At 39.6% G+C, this 24,740-nt stretch overlaps 1 protein-coding gene across 1 annotated transcript in view; it reads right to left on the bottom strand.

Annotated features, from left to right (window-relative positions):
* Positions 1-24,740, bottom strand: part of LOC124795683 (longitudinals lacking protein, isoforms H/M/V-like) — a 320,009-nt gene that overhangs the window by 159,281 nt on the left and 135,988 nt on the right. Inside the window, exon 6 of the mRNA XM_047259764.1 lies at positions 14,679-14,793. Coding sequence (XP_047115720.1) covers positions 14,679-14,793 — 115 coding nt within the window. The remainder of the gene's footprint in view (positions 1-14,678; positions 14,794-24,740) is intronic.

The raw sequence follows: 24,740 nt of genomic DNA on the forward strand, positions 1-24,740 counted from the left end.
CCATAATATCCTCATTGTCGTCTTCATGTATCGAGCGCTCATACTGATTATGAATGTTAGGTACAGAACCTGGCTCCTGTAACTTTCAAAATATTCCACTAATTGTTTGTGCATTTGGAATCCTCCAAGTTCAATAACGTATGTGATATTTGTTAACTGCAGCTGTAGCATTACGATAACATTTGCCCTAACTGAACACCATATTGGTGTGTTCCTCTGTCATAAATTTGAAAGGCATCCTCATTTCGTAAATAATCTACGAACTACAACAGTGACTATGTGGTTTCACTTAAATACACTGTTGTTGTTATGTTCTTTCACTGAACAATACAGAAAACTAACTCGTTTCAAGGTTAGGAAATGACTGAAACAACTCACTAATTGTTGCCAACAATGACAAACGTTTCTACATTCTTAATAGAAAGTAAACAAATTTTCTTATATAATAATCTTTGCTTCTCTGGACATTATGGAAAACTAATGCAGATACATGTCTGGGACACGTTTTATTACATTCGCCAGACTAATAACAACAAAATAAATGGAAATCATGCTTTACTTTAACCTCTTACAGTTTTGCGACTGCTTCATATTAGCGAAGTTCCTAAATTTCTGGAAAAATCTTATTAGCTGTAATTCCATAACTAAACATTTGCGGGCCTATGTTTATATGAACTTTTGTCCAGTTTTACTTGTAGAATAACATATTTAAAATATTTGCATATCTTTGCGAATCACCCTGTATAGTATGATCTCTGTGCACTGAAGTAGAGACTATCACATAACATTATGTTGGATGGTGGTAACAGTAACACAGATATGTCTTCATTCTATAAACTGCATCCCCAAGTGACCTTCACATTCTCTTCTGCTCAACACCTTAAGGAAGGGTGCGGCAAAATTCTTCCCAACTTCTGTAGCAAAAGTTAATATTGAGGTGGAGTTTAGATGGCGCAAAAAGATATGCCAATTCTCACTATCTTGACACCATATGACAATGGTGTCCTTCGGATACCTCCTGAAGCATGAGTTCTGCGGATTCAAATGGGTGTTGTTCAAAATCCTCCTAAAGAGATTGGTAACTATGGGAAACAAGTCAGAGCCAGCCGTTAGTCTTCTCAAAGATCTGGTCATTGTATAAAAAATACAATGGTTAAGATATATTGAGTAAAAAGATATATTACATCAAAACTTACTAAAATATTAAAGAAATTAAGGCACTGTCCTTGAAATCAATGTAAAAAATTAACATACAGATAGGGCATTCGCATTGCCTTATCAGAGGCGTTAAAAGTGTAGCAAGGTGTGGTACTGTGACACAATGGAAGAACAATGTTGAAAAACATAGACAGAAGATTGTAACCTTCCTAACAAATTTTGGCAATGCCACGTAGCCTAGCAGGGGCTACTGGGTAGGTGCAAATGTTCTAATGGTTTCTCGTTAGTAATTTCCTTTCCTCCATGTTCATTCAATCAGCACGTACTCTGCTGAAATCTAATCCTCCCTGTATCTTTACATATATGATCCTTCTGATCTAGCAAACCCACAGATTAGCTTTATCAGCAACTGACACAATTATGGCAGCATCTTCTGTAAGATACTGTTTTGCTGAGCTGTCCACCATTCCAAGACAGTACTCTTAGGCAAAAATGTGCTGATCAAGAGCCGTATTCATCAACGCTGTCTTGATTTTAAAACTGCTTGTCTCAAAGCACTGATAAAGTGAGTCATGAGGAAAAACCTGGGGAATCAGGTCAAAATTCAAACCATAATTCTCGCGAGTGAGTAATGTTTGGGCCTCCAAAGATGTTAAGTAAATATAGTTATCCTAAGCCAATGAAGTGCTTGTTTATGTCTACAGTCTTGTAAATTCCATTATTTGTTGAGCAGTGGCACACTGATTCTCTGAATCACACTCAGACCACGTGACACCAATGAACTTATGTCAAGAAAATGCAAGATGATGGCAGAACTCCTGAGATGAAGTGAAAGCAGCTAATTTAAATTAGTGACTGGTGGCAAGAAAGACAATTTCATTTCTCAAAGATGGCTACAACAGACTATTACAACAACAATGACTCCTTTCGTTCCTGTAATGGTAAATAGCGAGAAATTTAAACTTTTCCCAACATACTGCCTGAAAAACTAGTAGAAATACACTTGGGTCAAAACATGAAAAATGGCTGAAATTTCAAAGGCATACTGGTCCTCCACCTCTCCTCCCCAAATCATAATTTTGAAGGCACATACCACAAGCCCACTGGTACTCTGCGATTTGAACTGAGCATGGACAAGACTACACTGGATGAGATTATAAACAACATTAAATAGGAAGATGAAATTCCACTAGTATGCATGAGTATCACATGCCAACAACTAAGAGCAAAGATACCGCATCCAAATGTTATCTCATGGAATATGCAGAGAAATGCATTATGCTCACTCAACCCATCTGTTTTTCAAATAACAAGGGATTTGAATCCCATGTAAAATTAAACATAAGACCAACATTTCTAGTTTATGAGCCCACGTACTAATTCAATGTCCATTAGCACAATGTTTCAGAACTTCAACTGAGATCAAAAATCTAAAATTAATGTAATTCAATGTTCTGCAATCAGATATCTAAGGCTGTTTTAAACAGGTGTAATTTTTTTCATCCCTTCTTGGAGACCAGGTGTTTTCTACATTATCTTCTGGAAAAGCTTGACCTGTTCAAGACTGATATCTTTTGCATTCTTTAAGGTTACAGGTTGGTACATACAAATTATGCCACCCTCATTTATATGTTTATGATAGCAAACCAGTTTGTCAAGGCAGAGCATCACTTCATTGCTGGCCACCCCACAATACAAAGATAATAAAGTTTGCTTCAAAGCATTAGGTCAGTGTCCTGGAGGATTCAATTAAAATTAAATTAGTGCATGGTCTAATATGAATCAATAGAAGGTTTTATTCCAGACACAGCTCTCTCCTTGTTAGAATAATACAACGGTCAAGTAGAAACAACTCATTTCTCTCCATTATAAGTTGATATCAGAAGACATTCTATGGTTTTGGTAATATTTGATTTTCTTGTGGGCAAGTAGAATTCATACCTATGCATGTATTAGGTTGGTGGATAAGTTTAGTGTTTTTGTTTGTCATATTGGTATTCCAGTTGTTATAGGTTTATTTATTGATTGTCCGTTTTTATTTATAATTCACTGTAGCCATTTCAGCTTACATATTGTCATTTTGAGATAGTGAGTGATGCTGTGGACATTAGAAAATGGAGTGTCAAGTGGAGAAATTGGAACATTCTTCGTTTTCAAATTCAATAGAGGGGTGACAGCAGTGGAGGCAGCCAGAAACATTTGCGCCATGTGTGGGGATAATGCCACTGGACAGAGCGTGAAAAAAAAATAGTTTTCTCATTTTAAGGAGGGCCATTTGGACATTAATGACTTTCCACATTCAAGGAGACATTTAGGGATTGATGAAGATCATTTAAATGTATGAATCCACAATGATTCATGTTCGTGTGCTCAAGAAATGACAAATGTGATTATCTATTATCATTCCACCATTGTGCAACATTTGCATGCACTGGGGATGATTCGAAAATCAAATATATGGATACTGCACATTCTAAGCCACAATCACTAAAATCAGTGGGTGGCCATAAGTACATCATGTCTGCTTGCTTGTCATCAATTGGTACTGCTGACAAGAAATGGTGTCTTTATTCCAACATAAGGAGAAGAAAGGGATGGTTCAGCCCAAACAAAGCAGCAACTCCCCATTCAAAGACCTAAGTGAATCCACAAAAAATAACGTTACGCATCTGATGGAACTGCAACGGAGTGGTGTACTAAGAATTGCTTCCCCTACGTGTAAAGGAGTGGTGTACTAAGAATTGCTTCCCCTGCGTAAAATACAGTAGAAGCAGAATGGGTAGCTTTGAGGAATGAAATAGTGAAGGCAGCAGAGGATCAAGTAGGTAAAAAGACGAGGGCTAGTAGGAATCCTTGGGTAACAGAGGAGATACTGAATTGAATTGATGAAAGGAGAAAATACAAAAGTGCAGCAAGTGAAGCAGGCAAAAAGGAATACAAACGTCTCAAAAATGAGATCGACAGGAAGTGCAAAATGGCTAAGCAGGGATGGCTAGAGGACAAATGTAAGGATGTAGATGCTTATCTCATGAGGGATAAGATAGATACTGCCTACAGGAAAATTAAAGAGAACTTTGGAGAAAAAGAGAACCACTTGCATGAATATCAAGAGCTCAGATGGAAACCCAGTTCCAAGCAAAGAAGGGAAAGCAGAAAGGTGGAAGGAGTATACAGGGTGTTACAAAAAGGTACGGCCAAACTTTCAGGAAACATTCCTCACACACAAATAAAGAAAAGATGTTATGTGGACATGTGTTCTGAAATTTCCATGTTAGAGCTCATTTTAGTTTCTTCAGTATGTACTATACTTCCATGATTCACCACCAGTTGGCCTAATTGAAGGAAGGTAATGTTTACTACAGTGCTTGTGTTGACATGCGACTTATTGCTCTACAGCACTAGCATCAAGCACATCAATACGTAGCATCAACATGTTAGTGTTCATCACGAACGTGGTTTTGCAGTCAGTGCAATGTTTACAAATGCGGAGTTGGCAGATGCCCATTTGATGCATGGATTAGCACGGGGCAATAGCCGTGGCACGGTACGTTTGTATCGAGGCAGATTTCCAGAATGAAGGTGTCCCGACAGGAAGACGTTCGAAGCAATTTATCGGCGTCTTAGGGAGCACAGAACATTCCAGCCTACGACTCGCAACTGGGAAGACCTAGAACGACAAGGACACCTGCAATGGACGAGGCAATTCTTCGTGCAGTTCACGATAACCCCAATGTCAGGGTCTGAGAAGTTGTTGCTGTACAAGGTAACGTTGACCACTTCACTGTATGGAGAGTGCTACGGGAGAACCAGTTGTTTCCATACCATGTACAGCGTGTGCAGCCACTATCAGCAGCTGATTGGCCTCCACGGGTACACTTCTGCGAATGGTTCATCCAACAATGTGTCAAGCCTCATTTCAGTGCAAATGTTCTCTTTACGGATGAGGCTTCATTCCAACGATATCAAATTGTAAATTTTCACAATCAACATGTGTGGGCTGACGAGAATCCGCATGCAATTGTGCAATCAAGTCATCAACACAGGTTTTCTGTGAACATTTGGGCAGGCACTGCTGGTGTTGTCTTGATTGGGCCCCATGTTCTTCCACCTACACTCAATGGAGCACGTTATCATGATTTCATACTGGATACTCTACCTGTGCTGCTAGAACATGTGCCTTTACAAGTACGACACAACATGTGGTTCATGCACGATGGAGCTCCTGCACATTTCAGTCAAAGTGTTCGTACACTTCTTGTAATTCTCTCAGAGACAGCAAAGGACTTGGAAAAGCGGTTGAATGGAATGGACAGTGCCTTGAAAGGAGGATATAACATGAACATCAACAAAAGCAAAACGAAGATAATGGAATGTAGTCGAATTAAGTCGGGTGATGCAGCGGGAATTAGATTAGGAAATGAGACACTTAAAGTAGTAAAGGAGTTTTGCTATTTGGGGAGCAAAATAACTGATGATGGTTGAAGTAGAGAGGATATAAAATGTAGACTGGCAATGGCAAGGAAAGCGTTTCTGAAGAAGAGAAATTTGTTAACATCTAGTATAGATTTAAGTGTCAGGAAGTTGTTTCTGAAAGTATTTGTATGGAGCGTAGCCATGTATGGAAGTGAAACATGGACGATAAATAGTTTGGACAAGAAGAGAATAGAAGCTTTCAAAATGTGGTGCTACAGAAGAATGCTGAAGATTAGATGGGTAGATCACATAACTAATGAGGAGGTATTGAATAGAATTGGGGAGAAGAGGAGTTTTTGGCACAACTTGATTAGAAGAACGGATTGGTTGGTAGGACGTGTTCTGAGGCATCAAGGGATCACCAATTTAGTACTGGAGGGCAGCGTGGAGGGTAAAAATCGTAGAGGGAGACCAAGAGATGAATACACTAAGCAGATTCAGAAGGATGTAGGCTGCAATAGGTACTGGGAGATGAACAGGCTTGCACAGGATAGAGTAGCATGGAGAGCTGCATCAAACCAGTCTCAGGACTGAAGACCACAACAACAACAACGTGTAACCATCACTGCTGACATTTATTTTCATCTACTGAGGTGTCCCGTAAATTCAATCCAAGAACAACAATGAAGACTGCATGAAATAATCCTACTCCACGATAAAGCCCACCTATATTCTCCCAGACTGACAAAAAACACTATACAGGAGTTGGGTTGGGAAGGCATTCCACATCCCCTTTATTCAATCAATTTTGTGCCCTCAAATTGTCCCTTTTTCTGCTATCTAAAAATGTTCAAGGAACTTCCTTTCCGGATTAAAATGTACTCCGAATATGGCTTCTCTAGTTCTTTGCCTCAAAACCACACGATTTCTACAGTTGCAGAATCAAAAAGTTGCCCCAGGGTTGGCAGACTGTTGTAAATAGTGAAGGAGAATATATTACTGACGACTGAAGTCTCTCTTATACATGTTGTATTTATTAAATTTATGGAGAAAAGCTATGAACTTATGCACCAACCCATTATTTTGTCTTCCTGTTTGCTTTCCCCTTTCTGATGAGTTTGGGATGGGGTTTGGTTATTGAAATATTGGTCTCTTCAAAGATTCCATGCAGATACGTTCCCTAGGTTTATGACAGAGAACATAAATGACAAGGACTGAAAAAATTAAATACTTTTTTTGTAAAGTACTATGTTAATATATCTAAAAACAAAGATGATGTGACTTACCAAACGAAAGCGCTGGCAGGTCGATAGACACACAAACAAACACAAACATACACACAAAATTCAAGCTTTCGCAACAAACTGTTGCCTCATCAGCAAAGAGGGAAGGAGAGGGAAAGACGAAAGGATGTGGGTTTTAAAGGAGAGGGTAAGGATTCATTCCAATCCCGGGAGCGGAAAGACTTACCTTAGGGGGAAAAAAGAATGGGCACACACACACACACACACACACACACACACACACACACACACACACACATATACAGGCACAAGCAGACATATTTAAATATACTATACAGGAGTCTGCGTGTGTCTGTATATGTGGGGATGTGTGTGTGTGTGTGTGTGTGTGTGTGTGTGTGTGTGTGTGTGTGTGCGCGCGCGCGTGCGCGAGTGCATACCCGTCCTTTTTTCCCCCCAAGGTAAGTCTTTCCGCTCCTGGGATTGGAATGACTCCTTACCCTCTCCCTTAAAACCCACATCCTTTCGTCTTTCCCTCTCCTTCCCTCTTTCCTGATGAGGCAACAGTTTGTTGCGAAAGCTTGAATTTTGTGTGTATGTTTGTGTTTGTTTGTGTGTCTATCGACCTGCCAGCGCTTTCGTTTGGTAAGTCACATCATCTTTGTTTTTAGACATATTTTTCCCACGTGGAATGTTTCCCTCTATTATATTAGTACTATGTTAATAACAATTTTGAGTATGTGCAGTTTGACAAACAGTTTTTCCTGTGATGTGTATCAATATAAAATAAATTAGGTTGCAATCTCTCAGCCATAACCACATATAAAACAAGAGAAAGGCAACCACTTATCTACAGAGTTCTTCGGCGTAGCACGCAGAAAACTTAATACTAGCTTTCGAGCTCTTGCTCTTCTTCTAGTACGAGTACACACACACACACACACACACACACACACACACACACAATATAGCAGTAGAAGCTGCCTGGATAACTGGAGATGGGGAGGATGTAGGTAAGGATGTAGGTGTCAAGGAGGTGGAGGTGGAGGTGGTGGTGGTGGTGGTGGTGTTGTGCAGCAGATCTTCCACCAGATGAGTCAGTGGCTGAAAACAAGATAAAAGGAGTTCAAGAGGGTAGAGCATATAAAGGGTAGAGAGAGGGAGAGGAGATGATGAGGGGAGGGGATGGTAGGAAAGGAGAGGAAGGTGGTGATGAAGAGAGAGACAGGGAGGGGAAAGAGTAACAGACAGGGGTAGAAATGGAGGGCGAGAGAGAGAGAGAGAGAGAGAGAGAGAGAGAGAGAGCTCGTATGGGGTATACAATAAGGATGGAGGAGTGGTGTGAAAAAGAGGAGAAAAGAGAAAAGGTAAGGTGATGTGAGGCAGTGAGAAACAAGTTAGTGGAGGTTTAGGCCAAGAGGACTACGAGAGCACGGGATATGCTGGAAAGACAATTCACACCCAGAGAAACTTGCGCTGGAAGCACGTTTCCAAATGGCATGTGTAGTGAAGCAGCTGTTGAAGTCATTATTGTTGTGTTGCTCAGCATGTTCGGTAACTGGATGGTCAAGTTTGCTGTTTGCCACAGTTTGGGAATGGCCATTCTTGCAAATTGGACAGCTGGTTACTTGTCATACCCACATAGAATACCGTGCAGTCAATGCAGCTTGGCTGATACATAATATGGCTGCTTTCACACGAAGTTCTGACTTTTTTGAGTAGATGCCTTCGATTAGACTGCGATAGGAGGTGGTAGGTGGATGTTTGGGCATGTTTTGCACCTGCATTGACCACAAGGGAATGACCCATTGAGTGCAGGATTGAAGGAGGGACAGGTAAGGATTTTTTGTACATTGGATAGCTGGTGGAATACTACTTTGGGTGGTGGGGGTAAGATTTTGGGTATGCTACAACACATCTCAGGGCACAGCGAGAAGTAGTCGAAGCCCTGTTGGATGTTGTTTGAGTGTTTCAAGGCTAGGGTGATACTGCTTGATCAGATGTTTGCTGGTTGGTGGCTGGTTAACAGGTTTACTGGTGTCAGAGGAACAGATTTTTTTATGGATGAGCTGTACAGGCTATTGTCTGTCAGTAAAGGCTCTGATGCAGTTATCTGTATACTTTGACAACTACTACTTTTCACTACAGATGTAACATGCCCAGGTGCCGAGGCTGTATGGAAATAAGTTTTTGACATAGAGTGGGTGACAGTTGTCAAAGTGGATTTACTGCTGATGGTTGATGCACTTTATATCAACATATGTATTTATGGAGCCATCTGAGAGGTGGAGATTGATATATAGGAAAGTGACTCGCAGGTGCAGAAGATTTTGAAGTAGGTGTTAAGGTCATGGAGGAAGGAGCAAAAGTTGTCCCTGTAATGAGGCCAGAACACGAAAATGTCATCAATGAATTTGAACCAGACAAGTTGGTGACTGGACAGGAAGGATTCCTTCAGTTGGCTCACAAATAATTTGGCATAGGATGGTACCATGTGAGTACTCAAGGCAGTACCATGGATTTGTTTAAAGACATTGCCTTCAAAAGTGAAATAAATGCGGGTCAGTTTGTCATTGGTTAGTAGGATTAGGAAATGTTTAGTGGGTTTGATACCAGGAGAATTTGGGAAAGGTAGTGTCTCATGGCCACAAGGCCATGGCATGGGGGATGTTGCTGTATAACTACATCCACATAACTACTCTGCAATTTGCAATTAAGTAGCAGACAGAGGGTTTACTGAACCATCAAGCTACTTCTCTGCTGCTGCACTCTGTAACAGTGAGTGGGAAAAATGATCACTTAAATCTTCATGTGCAAGCTCTGATTTCTCTTAATTTATTATGATGATCAATTCTCCCTGTGTACATGGGTGCCAATAAAATATCTTCACACACTGAGGAGATAGTTGTTCACTGAAATTTCATGAGAAAGTCATGCCACAATGAAAAAAGGCTGTTCTAATGACTGCCAACCCAATTTGTGTGTCATATTCGCCCATCTTTGACTTTTTTTTATGTCCTCTGTCAATCCTATCCAATGCAGATCCCACACCGCACAGCAATACTCCAGAAGAGGGCGGACAAGCATAGTAAGGCAAAAGAGGTTACAGATAATGCTTTCGTGGTGTTGGTCAATAAAGGCAGAGGTTTGTTCATTGGGAACATTGTACCCAGCCACAACAGTCAACTAGTGGGTTTGGATTTGTTGAGTAGATAAAAGGTAAGAGTGCATGGGGTTGCTGATGTGAGGAGGGAAATGAATTCACGTGTCAGTTTGCAGGGTGGATCTAATGCCTTGATGAGTCCCTGGAGATCCTGTTGGACTTCTGGGATGGGATCATGATTGTAAGGTTTGTATGCAGAGGTGTTGGAAAGCTGGCAGAGACCCTCAGCCACATGGTCACTATGATTCACGACCATAGTATTAGAGGTTTTGTCTTCAATATGTACGATTATGTCTGGATTGATTTCCAGTTAACAGATAGCTGCATGTTCCAAAGGAGTGGTGGACTCACTGTGTAGGGATTCAGAAAAGAAAGTGAGGCCAAGTTAGATGAGAGGAATTCCTGAAAGAAAACCAGGTGATGACTGGGAGAAATGGGAAGAGTCAGAGGTGGAGGTAGGTTGGAATAAACAATACTCCACTGTACAGGACAGTACACAATTGATTTACGAATACAGGTTTATAGACACATGGTTGACGACATTCCGGGAAGAGATGGGCAACATATTACTACCGCCCACATATATCTCGCGTAATGATCACAACGAAAAGATCCGAGAAATTAGAGCAAATACGGAGACTTACAAGCAGTCGTTCTTCCCACGCACAATTCGTGAATGGAACAGGGAAGGGGGGATCAGATAGTGGTACAATAAGTACCCTCCGCCACACACCGTAAGGTGGCTCGTGGAGTATAGATGTAGATGTAGATGTAGATGTAGACATATGGAGGTATGGATGTGGGCGTGAATTGTGCTCGGATATCCAAATGACAAGGCAGCAGCTCTTAATGTGCAGCAACCCACATTCAAATCCCAGTCCAGTACAAATTTTCAATGTCGTCATTCCATTACGCACCTCATGGTTGTCCATATTCGCAACTACGAATGGATTTCATGTATTTTAAACAGGGTTCTGTGTGGGGTTTTTAGTTAGCATTGAATCATACCTATTCCAACTCTGGTCCAGAGACAAAATATTTGGCAAGCTTATCAGCAGCCTGTGTTTATAATTTAAAAAATTACATAAAATCTTAGAGGCTTGCTATTTTTGTTCCAGATTTCTGATAACTCTAGTTATTGAAAAAACCAGAACATACAGTATGACAAGTGTAAGCATGTCCTTCACCAGGAAAGGAGCCATGTTAATTTCCACAATACAGGAGACGCATAACTATAAAGTGAAAGATTCCTATGGGCAGTGGGTAAATTACAATGACAATTATTAATAGCATTATAGTAAAAACACATGATGCCCTTCAATGCTGTAATCAATTATTACTGACTAAACAGTATCTTCATATAGAATAATACATCACACATTTACTATGATCCAGATTCTTCCCTTAGATTTACAGTTTCATGTCATACGTAGTTATTCTTTTCTTTTCCTTACCCTTTTAATCCACTTGACACACTTTCATATCAAGGAAACAGTTAGCTACACTGTGATACTCAGCTTTCTGACCATTCATAATGACCCATGCATCAAGGACAAAGTAAACACATACAATTTCCATAGGTATTCCTGTGTTGCCCATTGTGATATTTAATGTTATTGAACTTTAGTATGCAGTACCAGACTGTTGAATTTTAACATGATGTTACTGTTTCTCAGCAACGTACACTACCTGATCAAAAGCACCTGGACACCTGGCTGAAAATGACTTACAAGATCGTGGCACCCTCCATCGGTAATGCCGGAATTCAATATGGTGTTGGCCCACCCTTTGCCTTGATGACAGCTTCCACTCTAGCAGGCATACGTTCAATCAGGTGCTGGAACGTTTCTTGGGGAATGGCATCCCATTCTTCATGGAGTGCTGCACTGAGTAGAGGTATCGATGTTGGTCGGTAAGGCCTGGCAAGGAGTCAGTGTTCCAAAACATCCCAGAGGTGTTCTATAGGCTTCAGGTCAGGACTCTGTGCAGACCAGTCCATTACAGGGATGTTATTGTCATGTAACCACTCCGCCACAGGCCATGCATTATGAATAGGTGCTTGATCGTGTTGAAAGATGCAATCGCCATCCCTGAATTACTCTTCAACAGTGGCAAGCAAGAAGGTGCTTAAAACATCAATGTGGGCCTGTGCTGTGATAGTTCCAAGAAAAACAACAAGGGGTGCAAGTCCCCTCCATGAAAAACACGATCACACCATAACACCACCGCCTTTGAATTTTACCTTTGGCGTTACACATGCTGGCAGATGACATTCACTCTACATTTGCCATACCTAAACCCTGCCATCAGGTCGCCACTTTGTGTACTGTGATTCGTCACTCCACACAATGTTTTTCCACTGTTCGATCGTCCAATGTTTACGCTGCTTACACCAAGCGAGGCGATATTTTGCATTTACCCATGAGATGTGCGACTTTTGAGCAGCCGCTCAACCACATAATCAAAGTTTCTCACCTCACACTGTCATAGTACGAGGGCTATCCACAAAGTACATTACGTTTTGGAATTAAAAATAAATAAAGTATTGGAAATTTTTTTTATTATATACAGATAAAAGCCACACTTAAATACTACTTTTCTACATAACGCCATTTAAATTAAGGCACTTATCGTAGCGATGGACGAGCTTGGAAATTCCTTCGTCGTAAAATTCGGCCGCTTGCGCCTTCAACCATGTGGTTACCTCTTCTTGAAGCGGATGAGGAAACAACTCCCACTTAAAAGATTCGAGAACTTCACTAGTGGCATTTGCCGTGTGGGCCCGGGCGTTGTCGTGAATCAGCAAGATCTTTGAGCCCAACTTTCCCCTGCGCTTGTTTTGTATTGCTCTTCTGAGGTTGTGCAGAGTTTGGCAATACCTTTGAGAGTTTATTGTAGTGCCTCATTCCAGGAAATCCACAAAAATCACACCTTTTCTGTCCCAAAAGACAGTCGCCATCACCTTCCTTGCCGACATTGTCTGTATGCATTTCTTAGGTTTTTGGGGGGAATTTGTGTGCCCCCCACTGCATTTACTGCAATTTTGTCTCCCATTTCACATGCTTAACCCATGTTTCGTCACCACTAACGATGCGATCGAGTAATGAGTCGCCATCTTTCTCGTAAGCGTCCAAAAACGTTAACGCTGCAGCCATTCGCTGATTTTTGTGAATCTCTGTCAAGATTTTTGGTATCCATCTTGCACAAAACTTGTGGTAACCAAGCTTTTCGGTAATGATTTCGTGCAACAAACTTCATGAAATTTGTGGGAAACTCAGAGAGTTCCGTTATTGTGAAATTACGGTTTTCACGGACCGCGGCATCGACTTTTTCGACAAGTTTGGCAGTGACTATGCTGGGTCTTCCACTTCGCTCTTCGTCGTGAACGTTAGTTCGGCCATTTTTAAATTTTAAGACCCATTGACCCACTCCACCTTCAGTGACTATGTTGTCCCCATACACTTCACAAAGCTGCTGATAGGTTTCTATCGGTTTACAGTTTTTTGCAGTCAGAAACCTTATTACAGCACGCACTTCACACTTTGCGGCATTTTCAATCTCTCACTAGCGCGGCAGGATGCCGACTGAGCGGCGGAATGCCATGACACCAAGATGGCTGCGCTAGCCCTGCCCCTAATCGACACAAACGAAAATGTAATGTACTTTGTGGATAGCCCTCGTACTTGCAGTGGATTTTGATGCAGTTTGGAATTACTGTGTGATGGTCTGGACAGATGTCTGCCTATTACACATAACGAGCCACTTCAATTGTTGGCAGTCTCCGTCAGTCGACTGCACGCTTTTGTGCTGTATGTGTCCCTTCATGTTCCCACTTCACTATTACATCAGAAACAGTGGACCTGGGGATGTTTAGGAGTGTGGAAATCTCGTGTACAGACATATGACTCAAGTGACACCCAATCATCTGACCACGTTCGAAACCCATGAGCTCTGCGGAGTGCCCCATTCTGCTCCCTCACAATGTCTAATGACTACTGAGGTCACTGATATGGAGTACCTGGCAGTAGGTGGCAACACAATGCACCTAATACGAAAAACGTTTGTTTTTGGGGGTGTCTGGATACTTTTGATCACATAACGTACTTTCAAAAATTGTTTCTGTTCATAACCCATTACTTCTCATTTCTGGTATACTTGACTGAAACACTCTGATTGCCAAAATATTTTCTCACACAATATAATTTCCCCTGTATAATGTAACCTAACCATAGCAGCCATAATTCCACAATGAACACTCCACAGAAGTTGTATAATATTTTCTGTAGATATATGAGCATAAGAGCTCATATTTCCCTTGCGTACATTCTTTTTCTCCTGTAGGTGACTTTTCATTACTTTATTATAACTACAATACTGTGGCAAATTGAGTAGTGAATAAAAGCACCAAAATTATTTCAATAATTATAATTTCACTAATTTTAATATCCAAACATATCTGGAGAATATGGTAATAATAATTCTACTGTGTTAGCAGCTATGAACTATGCAGCAGTGTATTTACGTTAATGAAAATGAATCCAAAAGATTTCAGAAACATTCACATTATTTTCTCCATACTGCTTGGCTAACTACACCACATTCATTATACAGCGTCTGTGCCTGTACCGTGCAGGTCAAGGAGGAAAATTGATTCGGGTAGGACGCAGGAATAACAAGAGCAATGCAAAGCCATATCTTACCTTGTGGAGAGATGTGCATTTGATGAGACTGCTGGCTTTGAGTTTCACCTTGACTGTACTCTGACACATTGGATTCCACCTTAGGATTGCTGCCTTCACTTTCTGGTGGTATATGCTGCATAGAGAAAGAACAATTGCAGTTGTTTGCATTACTGCTACATCATCATCATCATCATCATCATCATCATCATTTTTAATTACTACTATACTTGCGACACCTGTTTAAAAAGTCATGATGACAAAATATTCAGAAAAGGGTTGTGAATTAATGTGCCCAGTATTTATAACATTAATTTCATGACTGTCTGATATTTTTGTATGAGGTAGTACAAATGACTTAATGTTAATTTTTATGAACTTTTTTACTTAATCAAAAGCACAGTGTCAGAATTCACCTTTGAGTCTTATAGTATAACAAGTAGTGAAAGTATTTGTGGAAGATAAAAAAGAAATGAAAACGTAAATTTGAGGTGGAAGGTAGATGACCTCATGCACATATCAAACAAACTCAGATGTGTGGTTTGCTTAGCACATGCAAAATGTTTTCCAGGAGTGCTCTTTTTGATACCACAGGCACAACAGGAATGATACTCTCAGATAATTTTATATCCTGTGTGACTTTAGCAAATTGATACCTGCTAGGCAACAAGTTGTCTGCTACATTTCTTCAGATTTACATTTTCTTATAGCAGTCTCTTACCCATTCACTATCTACTTTGAAACTGTAATTTTTTTTTAACTATCTTATACCCTACGAGTGAACAATAAATATGGCCAAAGAAAGAGATTATGAGTGATGAGAACATGATTAAGAAACAAATTGTAAGTCTATGTATGTTTTACACTCTAGAATGATTAATGGAAAATCTCATATAAGATGTGAAACAAATACTAACAAAGAGATAGAGGGGCTGGCCAGTACTTACCTCAGCTCAGTACAGCCAATAGATACACATAAAACAGAACTGAAAATTTACATTCCTAGCTTTCGGAACTTTGTTCCTTCATCAGGGAGGAGAGAGGGGAAAAAAGGGAAGAAGGGAAAGTGGATTCAGTTACTCACAACCCAGGTTATGAAGCAACAGGGCTTCATAACCTGGGTTGTGAGTAACTGAATCCACTTTCCCTTCTTCCCTTTTTTCCCCTCTCTCCTCCCTGATGAAGGAACAAAGTTCCGAAAGCTAGGAATGTAAATTTTCAGTTCTGTTTTATGTGTATCTATCGGCTGTACTGAGCTGAGGTAAGTACTGGCCAGCCCCTCTATCTCTTTGTTAGTATTTGTTTTACACTATAGAATACCTAATTCAGATACAATGTAGCACTTGTGTGTAATATGTGACACTCAAATTTGGATTTGTTTTCAGTATATATCTAAAAATTAGTATTTTTATGACTACTTTCAAACAGAGTATGACAGGCACAGTGTGTATTTGTTACTAATGATGTGCACATTACATGCATAAATTCGCAAAAGTTGACCAACAAATAAACTACTAGATGATAGTAGAGATACAGTTCTCAAGTAGGATCTCTATACTGTCTGTCAGTTCCATCACAGTTGATGTGGCACAGAAGGGAAGTACACTTCCTTCTATAAAGTGATGGGCTAACATCTAGACATGGTTGCTCAAAGATATAAAGGAGTGCATTCAGAGTTACAGCATCATGTAAGTAGATGACGACTGATTATGTGTAGAGGAGTACGATGAATACAGCTCAGATGGCAGCTCGGAATCCATGCATGGATTCAGAATACAATAGGAGTACGTCACATCGGGATACGTATATAAAGGAAGAGATAGTAGAGTATTAGTTAATATTAAACAGGATGTTGTATCCCAATTTGATTTTGAGATTTTCTCCAAAGCAGAACTTACCCGAGTTTCTTAATATGGTGCATATGCTAAATTAGTGACTGAATAATAAAGACACAAATGTCTGAGTTTTGTATGCAATTCTCCATGCTTGGTGAAATAAGTAACTAATTAGAGAAGGTCTAACAACCAAAAATTGCTAACTGTTCAAAACATGCGACTGCTCTAGTTTGATTGCAGTCTCATAAATACTAAAAGTGTTACTTAATAGTTTTGGATTAAAGGACACAATTCACCAAAAAGTAGAAGCATTGTGTTGTCGATATGCACATAAAAATGAAAGAAAACTTTCTAGCTTTTGCTGTTATCCTTTAACAAGCTAGGGTAAAACACACACACACACACACACACACACACACACACACACACACACACACACACACACAGTGAAAAATCCCACACACACACACACACACACACACACACACACACACACACACACAGTGAAAAATCCGCAGATGAGGAAACAAATAAGAAGCGAGTGCCGAATCACTATTCATATCGACTGATGATCTGCGAAAATGCTGAAAATCATATCTTGAAATGTCAACAAATGTTCCATCAATACAGTGTCAATATGTATGCAAAAACGAAAACTGAACAACTCATGTACATTCAATTAAATAAAACAGAGTTGTGTTCTGAAGAGTATATTCATTTATTTAAAGTCATCATTAATGATCACAATGTGAATCCCAATGAATTGGAAAGAATGGTCATACTACCATCCAGATTTAAAGGGAGCCCACAGCATTCGCATAAATGCGCACATGATACAATGACATATTTGCTCACCAAGATTTTTTTATTACATTCACATGCAATCTTAGGTGGGATAAAATGAAAGAACTTTTGTTAACTGGACAATCATCAGTGGATCATCATCATGGTACTTCTGTGTGTATGTTCAAATAAGAATTGAAATCTAAGTTATCTCTGCAGAAATACCAGATGTTGACACCAATCTACACTTATTTGAAGTAAACTTTGTTCATGTGGCTTACCCAACAGCAATTCACCATGCATTTCCAAAGGAAAATGCATGAAACAATGTCCAAGAGATTTTCTCAGCTAGACTATCACTGGCAACGATGGATATCCAGTGATGAAGTTGATAATCATTAGGTTGTACTGCATTAGTCATTATTCTCAAAACAAATAAAAGCACACATCAATATTGAGATTGTAATTCAGTGAAATTGGCCAAGTACATTAGCAAATATATCAACAAAGGATGGGATAAGGCAGTTGGGTCATTCCATGCCAAGTGGTCTAAACCTTCCCACCATCATGTCTCCAATTTTCTTCAAATTTTATCTGTAGCACTAGTCAAGTGCTAAATTAAGTTTCTCAAGATTTCAAGCCTCTAGCTGCAATACTTGCTGATCTACACCCCCTTGTCTGAAGGGTAGTAAGTTCGCATGCGCGCGACATCAGACAAAATGCCATTTTTGGGGTCTCATAAAATTGAAACCAATTCATAAGAATGGTTAGTAAGATGAGACCCTGTACAGTTTTTTGTGCTGATTCAAACGAAATTAATTATAAGATTACTGATGCAAAATCCGGTCAAACAAGTCGACTCAAAGTGTACCCCTAATTCTGTCGTGACTTAATGCGACAAATTTTGACCAATATTCAGACTGCAATAATTTCCTTGCAGATAAAGATATGGACTTGAACTTTTTACCAAGTCTTATCTTTGTGCTGGACATAATACAGCTGGATTTCCAACTACCCAGGCTTTATAGTCGCCTTGCAAAATCTCTTCAAATTTGGCAGTGTCAGCGCAAATGGCTTTATTTACCAAAGTTCAAAGCCCATTACTACAAAATAGTCAGCCTGGATTTAATTGTGAATAGTATCATCTGAAAGAGAAACTCTTGCTCTACAAGATGGATATATTTTTCTTTTGCAACGCTTCCATTAAGTGCTTATTTACTCAGGTCAAAGTATCTTATATTTTGTGTGCGCAGTGCCCTGCGTTGGTCCATGATGGCTGAGCCATTACTGGTTATCACAATAAAACCAGCATCCCCATCGCCATAGGGGCCACGCCCGATAGCCATGCAGTAACAGCCACGGGTGGGTATCTTTACTGCAGGTTCCCAAGCCTGATTACAGGGTGTCTTTACCACAGGATCCCAAGCCTGATTGTGGGTTTCTTTATGCAGGTTCCCAAGCCTGTCTTCCTCAGTTACTTCATCATTCTGGAAGCATCGTTGATTTGCAAGAGAATGCTTTCAGGAAAACTGTATTGCCGACCAGATGATGTCACTGATGGAGCTGGAATAACACCAATGATAAGTTGTTCTGGAATCCAGCAAGTATCACGTCTTAAGGGCCAATAAAATGAACTTGCAGGACCATGAGGATGCATAAAGCTTATGAAAGCATCTTTCTGTTCGACTGAGATTTCAACGATGTTTCCAATCCACCATTTCTTTTCATAAATGCAAGCAACATACTGCCCAGGCTGAAGATCCATGACTTGAACTACTACTTCAGCAGCACTAATTTTGGCCAAAAAAGATGTCGCATCATTAGAAACTCTACTGACCTTAATTGTCGTCATATCAATGGGCAAAAAATGGTGGTTTTCTCTTGTGCCAGCTAGAGTGTGCCCTTGCAGGAATCTTTCTTCTTGAGAAGCTTTTTCTTCTTCAACTTCCTCTTTGCTGATGAAAAAGAATTTGATTCCATTGATATTATCATTGCAGAAGTTGAAAAGATCTTTGGGTGTTAGAATCTGGTTTTCATATGGACGTTGCAAACTTGCTCTTGCTGCCAACCGTTTTGTTGTGCCTCCAATGCCATCACAAGGCGACTTTCCATGGCTTGTTCCAAAGAAATTCCATTCTGCTGTTATTTCAAAATCTTCTTTGTGATAGCATAAGTTGAGAAAATTCTTGAAATTCTTATATTGTGCAGCTGAACCATCACTGAAGTAGTGGATGTGGCTTATTTTGGAAAATTGCATCTTCAGGTAATTGATTACTTTTCCAATGTAAACATGGACAGTAATCGTATCGTGTCGAAGGCAGTCACTAATAACACAAAGATTCACACATTGCACCTCTTCGTTTTCACAGTAGTAGACTACAAATGGATGAACTGTTGCTTGACTGTTTTCCCAGTGAAAGCCTTGCACTGCATCTTGAACAATAAATGAATAGTTTTCAGCAAAATCCATTAGTATTATGAATTCGCCTTCTTTCAAATCAGTTTTGAGAGCTTTCAGGTGCTGGCTTTGATGCTTGGCAATGTAGTGATGACAAGACAGGTTCCAAATTTTTGCTGCAATATCTTCAACATACTCTTCTGTTGAAAGCTGCTTTGTTTCTAAAGTATCCCTGTCGGTATGAATCCATTGTTTGTACTCAATCAGTTCTTCAGGGTCATTATCTTCAAAATATGTTGCAATAACTGCTTCTACACCTTCTGGACCAGGGCAGTTTTCACAACGATGAAGCATACAATCCTTGTTTTCCAAGCTGCAAACAGCTTTGCTAAGAATTTCCTTGTAGTCTTCATTGATTGATGCACCAGTGAGCATAAGCTTGACATTTTGGTGTATTGTACAGACACAAACTGAGTGCATTCCAGCAGAGCCAACTGTAACACACCATTTTGGTCTAAGCTCGCAAAACTTTGAGAAGCCAATTTCTGGTCCATTTTGCTTCTGATAAGACACGTACATTTCCTTCAAATTGCAAAGCAACAACCGCTTTTGCTTGTACACCTTTGTTCCTGAAATTCTCACAGGCACACAGTCTTTCTTCCCTGGACAAAGTCTGCTGAATTCGTCATCTTGAAAAAAGTCATGTACTTTCTGGACAACTTCATCTGAAAGCTTCCTTCCTTGCCGATTTGCTGGAAAAGCTAGAACACCTTGCTCATTCTTCAGTTTTCTCGCTTGCTTTACCATTCTTTCTGATACATTAAATGCTGTTGTCGTATCTTTAATTGTCCAGCTTCTTGGAACCAAGGTCAATATTTGAACTTTTGTCCTACGATTTGACACTTTACATTTTTCTTTCAACTCTTCTATAAGATTATCAAGATCTGCACAATTATTGCATGGGCGACTTTTACTTGAACTTGGCTGTTCATCGTAATTGATTCCTACAGCAGCAGCAATTTGATTCCCAATTAAACTTTGTGCATCCAAGATCTTTCTTTTTGCATAGCTTTGCTTATCTCTTTTACTTAGTTGTCTTCTTTTCAATGGTGAAGCACCAATAAATGATAAACTTTTGTTGATGGCTGGTTCAGTTTCATCCGTTGTGAAATCTTGTTCAGATTGGGTTGATAGTGATGATGAATCTTCTAGCTTTTGGTTCAGTGCCGACATGCAGCGAGGGCAAAGCTTCTGACCAGGTTTTATATCAATCACTTCTTTTTTCTTTAACAGGCAAAGTTTGGCAGCTGTTTCATTATCAAGCAGTCTAAGTCCAGCTTTTACATTGTGATTCCTCTTCTTGAATGGATTGCAACATTTCTTTTGCATCGCTTGATATTCATGTAGGAAGAGGGCTTCATGGTGGAAGCAAATGATGGAATTTTCGTCAAGTTTGGCTTCTGAACGCGAAACAAGCAATTTCTGGTCACATTCTGAGAAATCACTAAACGCTTTGAATCCAGTCTTCTTAGCATAGAAGATAACATGGCACTTCGATGCAGCAGCATCTTTTCCAATTGAACAGGGGGCCAACGATTCTTCTTCTTCATTAACTTCTGACATCTCTCACTGGCCAATCACTGAATAAAACACGAATGAAATATCCAATTATATCAGTAATTCTAAGCGACTATTAAGATTCAAATTCCTAGAAATGAAGAAAAATTAGTGCATCGCGCATACAAAATATAACAACTTTGATGTGAGTTAATGAGTACTTAATGGTCGCGTTGCAAAAAAAACAAATGTCAGTCTTGTAGAGCAAGAGTTTCTCTTTTAGGTGATACTATTCACAAGCAGATTCAGGCCAACTATTTTTTAGTAATTGGCTTGAAACTTTGGTAAATTTTACCGTTTGTGCTGACACTGCCTAATTTGAAGAGATACTGCAGGGCGACCATATGGCCTGGATCATTGCAAATCCGGCTGCATTATGTCTAGCACAAGCATGAAGCTTGGCCAAAAGTTCAAGTCCATATCTTCAACTGCAAGGAAATCATTGCAGTCTTAATATTGGTCAAAATTTGTCGCGTTGTGTCACGACAAATTTTGAAGTATACTTTGAGTCGAGTTATTTGACCGGGGTTTGCATGAGTAATGTTATACATAATTTCGTTGGAATCAGCAAAAAAAACTGTACAGGGTCGCATCTTACTAACCATTCTTATGAATTAGTTTCGATTTTATTAGACTCCAAATATGACATTTTTTTTATGTTGCATGCACACGGACTAAGTACACTTCAGACAAGGGGGTCTAGATCAGCAGCTATTGCAGCTAGAGGCCTGAAATCTTGGGAAACTTACTTCAACACTTGACTAAAGCTACAGTTAAAATTTGACGAAAATTGGAGACCATGATGGTGGGAACTTTTTTCAGTTTTAGACCACTTGGTGTGGAATGACCCAGTTGGAAATGCAACAGCTCCTATCAATGGAATCGACCAACACCAACTGGATTACTACATTAATAGGAATGAAACAGTGCAGGGCATTTTATCATTTACAATCCATGAATTACATCCAACAGTTGTTTATTTGGCAGCCCGTCTCAAAAATAAACAGCACCACAACAGAAAATGAACATGCAAAGGCACTTTCAGCACCCTAATAATGTTAACTGCATTTTTCTCACTGCATGGGGGTTATCAACCGTATTTACCCAATCATATGATGAGGTTTTTTCCCCCAAATTTGTCATCTGAAAAATACAGGGCCATGTTATGTTAGTAGAGTAAACTATTACTGCTGTGGTTAACATTTTTACATTGTTTAATACAGTATATCAGGGTTGTCTTACATTTAAATATGGAGTTTTGGCTATTGAGGTCACATGCAGATTTATTCTGAAGGATTCATAAGGGCAAGGCTGAGCAAATTATACTCGCATTCAAGCAGACTCAAGATATTGACGTTGCTCAAACAATCATCGCTCGAACAATCACATGACATTTGACTCGTGCAATGCTAGTGCAAGGGAGACAAAAGAAACTGTGATCTAGCCACTACAACAATCTATTGCTCTGCTTAAAATTTGACAATTTTGCAAAACAGAGGAGGAAACAGCTTAAATTCTATCACCTTACAAATTACTGTTGTATTTGAACAAGTCTGCAATTAAACCTCTCATACACGTATGGATCCAGGTACAAACATTAATGCTGCTTTTTAAGTAAATGTAACATTCAAAAGCAGAAATGTTGTCCTTCAAAAACATCATTTGATTCTAATTAATATTTCATTTGATTGTGAGAGATTTAAATGATTTACTAAGTGGGTTGCAAATGAGAAATTTGGATGTTGCTCACATCTTAAAATACCAGATAAAAATGTTACCAACTTTTAACCAGCATCTGAATGACAACAACATTCAGATGAAACAAGAAGGAAAATTAATTAAGATAGAAAGGTCTTAAAATATTCATATTAAACTGAGTAATTGTTGTTGCGAAAATTTTTAAATGGCCTACCCATACAAATAAATATTCACACCATCCCCGTGTGGCAAAGATATCATAGGGAGGTATGACTATCTCAGTAAGCTAACAGAACACTGAAGGGTAAACTATCAATTATTTTATGTACCTCATTTGTTTTTTTCACCGATCTCTGCGTCTGTCGGTCTTTTTAGCTGGTGCAATACAGACATATGTAATTGTGCTCTCCCAGTATGGTGTTAATTAAAAGTTATAATGCGCAGAATTCGCAAGTTTCCACTCTCGTACTTGGCTATATCCTATTCTCCACCGACGGGATGAGGACTCGCACTTTTTAAATGGACCTTTTCAGAGAAGAAGTCAAAATGAAAAGAGAATAGCCACTGCAGCCATCACAGGATTGTTGTACATAATTGGGGAGACAAGGTAAATATTAAGCCATACACCAAAATTCAAAGGAATTGACACTGAATTAATGTTCCAGAACTGCCACAACATTTCTTAACATCATGCATCCGTACCTGCATGTGTTTCTGGGCATATAAATTCTGGCATGACTAAACAATAATTACTTCAGCTCAGAATAATTCACAGTCTTTCTCCCCAACCAATATATAAATTACAGCAGAAAGAGCTGTCATGGAGACGTCAGTAGATCACAGGATGAGCAAATGTTTGAGAAATGGACTGAATCATGTTCACAATCTTTATTTACATACAAATTGCTGAGTTAGATATGGCTTGCACCCTAGAAGGTATTGCAGTCTGTGTTTCAAAGTCACTCAAGCAAAGCACTGCAGAAGGGTTGGAGGGAGATCAGCGATACCAGCTTGGCTAAGAACAAGTGAAATGCGGGAAAGGGGTAGTGATGGGGCAGCAAATTACAACACGCTGTCAACAATGGGAATCTATACCGTGTACTATGGCTTTTGAGGAACACCTACCATGTTTGAACTGCAGTTTGAATGAATCTATTTGTAGTCTGAACTGAATTGACTTTAAAATTGGACAAATACTCAATAATAGTATTCACTTCTGCATGAGATGATAGAAGTCTAGACAGAGGCCAGTGCCATACTTATATGTTTCGTGCTCCAGTGTTGTCGATGCTCACCGTAAGTGTGATGGAATGAATGAGGGTGTGTCAGCTGCTGGTTCTATGCAGCCAGTGAGAGAGCGGTCGGCAGACAATATGTTCGGAAGCAAGAGACATTTTAATATTCTCAAGTCAGTAGAGAAGTGGAATCCAATATGTATCTGGACAAAAACAGCTGAATTCTCTGGTTCCACAGCAACCACCTCAGAAATGGCAACATATTCGGAACAAACAGCCAAATATATGTAAGAATGAAGATATAAATTTCACAACTGTGCTGTTAGGATGACGACGACGACGACGACGACGACTACTAAAAATAGTGACAGCACAGACGACAGGGATAGTAAGCACAAAATGTAGAAAAGAAAACAGTCCGCAAATTAATGTAACCAATTATTTTATTTTATTTTATTTCTGCTTGTGTTGTCAAAATGCAGACAACCAATCAAGGTCGTCTTATACTCTGATAAAT

Source organism: Schistocerca piceifrons, chromosome 4, assembly GCF_021461385.2.
Source record: "Schistocerca piceifrons isolate TAMUIC-IGC-003096 chromosome 4, iqSchPice1.1, whole genome shotgun sequence".
In the NCBI taxonomy this organism is placed as follows: domain Eukaryota; kingdom Metazoa; phylum Arthropoda; class Insecta; order Orthoptera; family Acrididae; genus Schistocerca; species Schistocerca piceifrons.